Below are 5000 nucleotides of genomic sequence, written 5' to 3'. Positions count from 1 at the left end.
GAGCGTGTGTTGCAGGGAGATAGAGGAATATCGCGCTCTTCTTGAGAAGCTCCTAGAGTACATTACCAGAGACATTACCTGCCTGACGCGTCGTCCTGGTTTCCAGAGTGTGTGCCTGGACCCTTATGTGCTGGAGGTGGCATATTTGGCATTCAAACAAGAACATGGTCCTCTCCAAACCACCAAACCAGAGTATGTTTCCATCAAAGCATTTCACAGATAATGTTTCTATAGACTAATAACACATATCCACTTACACCAACATCTTTGTGGCACTGATGCTGATTGACTGATGCATACAGGAGTTTACCATGTCCTTAAGTTGTGTAGCAAAAGTCATTGTAACTGTCAACTTTAATTGTAATGAATACCATGAAATTGCAATAGTAAGATGAAAATTGTAATTTCCCACCCTAGGCAATATCGATACACAGCACACCGACAGATTGTCCGCTGGGCATATGGCACTTTGGGCCGACAGATACGAAAACCTATTCCGACATGCGTTGTGGCTGCAATAAGGAGGCATTACCCAGAGGAAGGAGGGACCTATAAAGGTTTTGAATGGGCTGATCATGGGGAGGATTCTTTTTCTTTTAGATAAAATAAAGACATTCACATGCACAAACGGTTTCAGTAGTTTTACATTTATTGTATTTGGAGTCTACACTTGAGATGTGCCGCTAGTGCTGAAGCGTGAGTGCCGTTGAATATGTTGTCCGACTGCTTCATCCATGGCAATCTTCTGGAGAGAAGAGGTGAGGGGAGGTGGTGCAGTGGAACCCAGAAGAGCACTTCTGTCTTGGAGGGCCTGTGGTGAATTTGTATACCCCTCCTCCAGGGATGTCATCAGTTGTGAAGCGTAACCTTCAGAAGAATAAAGAATAACATGAATACAATACAATGTATTATAATTGTTCACATACACAATTTACTCTATAAATTTAGTGTATTATTTTTTCAATGTATAAAGTCTAGTGATAGTGGTTGAGTATTTCAAAGCATCAGGAAGATTGAAAGCGTTTCTTAAGATCAAGAGATACAGTGTTCATGTTCAGAGGATGTGGTCGTTCAAGGTGACTGTGGCTCTTAGAATTTTTTATTTTCAATTCGGATTACTGTATAGACATTGGAACCCCAAATGTATCTACTCACCATAGGATGCTTTTTCCACGATTGGACGGACCACCCAGCCACCTTTCTTGAATCGAGGGTACCGGACTGCGTAGCGTGCCTCTCCAGTACTGGTCCGTGCCACATCTCTGCCACTATTGCAGTTAAAGTGCAGTGCTGCCAACAGAAGTCTGAAAAGTACATTTGGTACACAAAACGGATATGCTCAGTCTAATGCAACTGCAAATAAAAGAACAAGGTGAACGTTGTCAGTTCAGACAGGCGTAAGGCATGCACGAGAGGGAGTCACATGATACCAAAACTCGTTAGTTATCATTTTATTCCCTTTGGTGACCCATATGTTGGGAAACACTGGCGTAAGGCAATGCTTAAATGGCATATTTATTTTTCAGTGGTGTGTGATACTGTCCCTGCATTAGCTTTAGACATATTTGATGTCATCATTGCATACCTGCTAAACATGCCCAGATAGGAGAAGCCAGTATGTTTTGGCGCAAAGCGTAGGATGAGGGAGTGATATGCCTCCAGAGAGTAGGTCTGGTGCTGGGGTGACAATTTTCTCACATCCTTCAGCAGGGCTTTTTTGGCTGCAATGCTCTCCAGCTTCACAGCAGCAGCAGATCCTGTTCAAAACACATGTACACACAGACAGTGCAGATTTTCAATAATCATCTGAAGAAATGTTTGCAACAATTTAATTGCATATTGAATTAACACAAGTAAGTCAACAAAAAGTGTTGTGAGTTTACCTGGTTCCAGCCACTCCTTGTCACGTGCCTCCCCTTCCAATTGCGGATGGGCACAGCTAGGAAAGGCAGGCGTTTCATGATGATGAATGTCCTGCACATGGTGGATCATGCTGGTCCATTTCGCCTCCATCACATCCGGATCTCCTGAAGGGGTGGAAGCAGCCGTCCAGTAGAGGTGATTAATTATCGCGGGCCTCCAAAGGCTTAGGTCCTCGCACCCCCTCTCCTTTGCGCCAGCATCCAGCGCTTTCTGAACACCTTTTCCAAAGCAGAAACACAAACTATTAGTAAATGTGAACTCATACCTTTACACCTGACCAGAACTAGCAATATCACATACTTACTTTTTCCGATATGCCAAATGTCAAAAAAATGGCTTGTTTCTGCCATCTGCTCCCGGACCCATTTGGCCACCTTACAATAGGAAAGCAAATCAGTGTAAATTACTTGACTGAAACTGTACATTTGAGTGTATTGAGATGTGCTCCAGAAGGGCAAGTTATGGTCAGGCTTTCCGAGCATGTACCTGTCGATTTCTGTCCGTGATCAAAGTGGAGACTTGCATGTTTTGCTCTTTCAGAGACTGGATGCTCCTCTTCAACCCCTCTAGCTCACACCATGAGCTGCTAGGGACTTCTGAACTCTGGAAAACCAGATGAAAACGGGAACATTAAGGTTACGCCGAATCAAAACCAAATGAAAACACGTTTTGGTTCCCATTTAAAGTCATTAAGATATTGATTAATGTCTTATTGTAATTAATCACTTAAATCATTTTTAGTGCCTATACACGTGTAGAAGTAAGAAAATAAGGTTAAGAACCACTGATCTACATGATAATGTATGTACAGAAACAAAAAAACACCTCATTTTTAAGTCTGTGACATGAACGTACCTGGACGAGTTGTACATCCAACACCTTATTGACTCGGTCTTCAATCAATGTGTAGCTGCCATACTTTGCACAGTGTCCAGGGGAGTCCGATCTAAAAATATCAAAAAACAGTTGAACTCATAAGTTAGTCCTAAAACATTTTTCCTTGTTCTTCATCAAGGACATACATACAACATGCATATAACTACCTACCGGCAATCACCTGAGAGGACCAGTCCACCATCAAGCTCTTTGAGCTCTCTGATGATCTCCTTTTTCTCCTCCTCCCAGGCAGTTATAATTGTTGGGATCGTGTAGAGGCGTTGATGCCGAAAAAACGTGGGGGCGCTAATGCATTGCAGTCCAAACAACTTAAGCATCCTTATGGTCTGGGTAGCCATGCAGCCAGTAAAATGGATGGCGCCACTAAGTGTAAGGTTGAAGGCAGGCATGTTTCGGTGTAGCATACGTTGGTTTTGCCAGTTTTGCTGATGGCCACAGTTTCCACATGACTGAGAAGAAGGGTAGTATATTAGTACGACTATAAACCTGAACATTTTTGCATTCACAAGTTAGAACTGAGCTTCTCATCATTCAACTAAGATCTTACCTGCTGAACTTTTATGTATGTCCCTTGCTGGAATATTATGCGCCCCTGGCTTTCTTCACCACATGCCGGACACGTGCTGAACAATGACAGGAGCTGCTCCTTCCCAACAATGAACTTGTCAGTATCACTGATTAAAAGCGAAAGAGAACACATGGTCATTCTATGTCTATGACAATGACATTGTGACAGGCTCAATATGAAAAGTTCCTGTAACAAAGGAAAGCTACATACTCGTCATTGGTACACTGAGATTCCAGCTGCGCTTCCTCCTCCTCCTCAGACGACTCACTCAGCATGTCTTCATCAGGATTCCACGACACATCCCCAGACTTGTCCATAGCATCTGATAATTCATCTTCACTGTGTTCCGGACTGACCAGTGGTGTTGACCGCCATCCATCAGATTCTGTCTGGGTTTCCACACTGACCATCTGAGGCTTCAACACTACCTGCACATCTGAGAAAAAGAACTTCATTCAACACGGATGAAACAACCAACTTCATTAAAACTACAATCTGTAGCATTTCAGGCAAATCTTCAGTCAGCATCAGTTATGGTTTCATAAATACATGGGGTGTCACACATTGCGTCGCATCATTACAAGATTGCCACATTTTTGTACATTCACATTGCATGCAATTCATGCATGGGCAGGAATTACTGTTCTGCCCTGCGTATGGTGTTGGGTTTTCAAAACTTTTCAGTATGTGGTTAGACACTGCCATCTAGTGACATTTACAAGCACATTCTCAAATTATCAGTTCAGCTCGTTTCCTTAGTGATGATAAACTTCCTGTGATACATCCAAAATAAACACCAGGAGACTTCACCGCCGTCTCCAATGTGGCTCATTGTTTTTAGAAACTTTAGATCAATGTGAAGGGTTCTACAGCTGAGGGCAGAAGAATTACTATGAATCACTTTACCTATTGAACGATGGGTGCGTCTAATGTCACACTGTGTTTCGCGGTGGACTACTAGCTCCGATTCCACATCATCGACAGGCTCTGCGTCTCCAGTAGGACAGGTGTCATCCTCGTTGGCTACTACATTTTCTTCTAAGGCCTAAAAGTACAAAATGTCATAAAATAAACTTCAGAAGAGCTTCGAGATAGAAGACAGTCCGCAAATGTAGTTACGTGTATGTGTAAACAAAGCAAGGCGTTCTGGAGGATGGCAGACTACTTTTGTGTGACATATAGTCCACTGACAGTTTCAATGTCAGCAAGATTTTCATCATAGGGGAAAGGGCAAAGCGCGTGTAAAACCACCGAAGCATTTACTAGAAAGTGTTCGACTACCGTTTAGTAACACGGGCGGGAAGCTTATAGCCTCGCGACTTCACATTTCGAATCACTGGAACATAGCAAGCTATAAGCTACCGTATCCAGTTTCTGTCAATAAACTGACAGTAATTCATTTCATCAGACAGTTACAAGTGACTAAAGAGTAGAGATTAAATATACACATAAATATTATGGCAGGACTTACAGCGGCGATGATCTCTCTTTTCCTTCGTGCAGCATCACTCCTCCTTGCCTGACCAGAGCTGGAGCTAGCTTCCCCACCAGTAGCTCTGGGGTCATTTGCCAGACAAGCCGATGAATGGAGGGAGGGAACGGCCTCTTTACA

General features: G+C 43.1%; 1 protein-coding gene across 1 annotated transcript in view; it reads right to left on the bottom strand.

Moving 5' to 3' along the window:
- Positions 1-664: 664 nt before the first annotated feature.
- Positions 665-5000, bottom strand: part of LOC134468223 (uncharacterized) — a 4894-nt gene continuing 558 nt past the window's right edge. The window contains exons 1-12 of the mRNA XM_063222165.1: positions 4860-5000; positions 4295-4433; positions 3599-3824; positions 3368-3494; positions 2971-3269; positions 2779-2869; positions 2410-2526; positions 2228-2297; positions 1884-2141; positions 1586-1757; positions 1156-1304; positions 665-867 (exon numbers count right to left, since the gene is read on the bottom strand). The exon at positions 4860-5000 is cut by the window's right edge and continues 558 nt beyond it. Of these exons, the coding sequence (XP_063078235.1) occupies positions 665-867; positions 1156-1304; positions 1586-1757; positions 1884-2141; positions 2228-2297; positions 2410-2526; positions 2779-2869; positions 2971-3269; positions 3368-3494; positions 3599-3824; positions 4295-4433; positions 4860-5000 (1992 nt within the window). The remainder of the gene's footprint in view (positions 868-1155; positions 1305-1585; positions 1758-1883; positions 2142-2227; positions 2298-2409; positions 2527-2778; positions 2870-2970; positions 3270-3367; positions 3495-3598; positions 3825-4294; positions 4434-4859) is intronic.

This window comes from Engraulis encrasicolus, chromosome 18, assembly GCF_034702125.1.
Source record: "Engraulis encrasicolus isolate BLACKSEA-1 chromosome 18, IST_EnEncr_1.0, whole genome shotgun sequence".
Taxonomy (NCBI): domain Eukaryota; kingdom Metazoa; phylum Chordata; class Actinopteri; order Clupeiformes; family Engraulidae; genus Engraulis; species Engraulis encrasicolus.
Note: the sequence above shows the minus strand (reverse complement) of the source record. Positions and strands in the feature narration are given on the sequence as shown.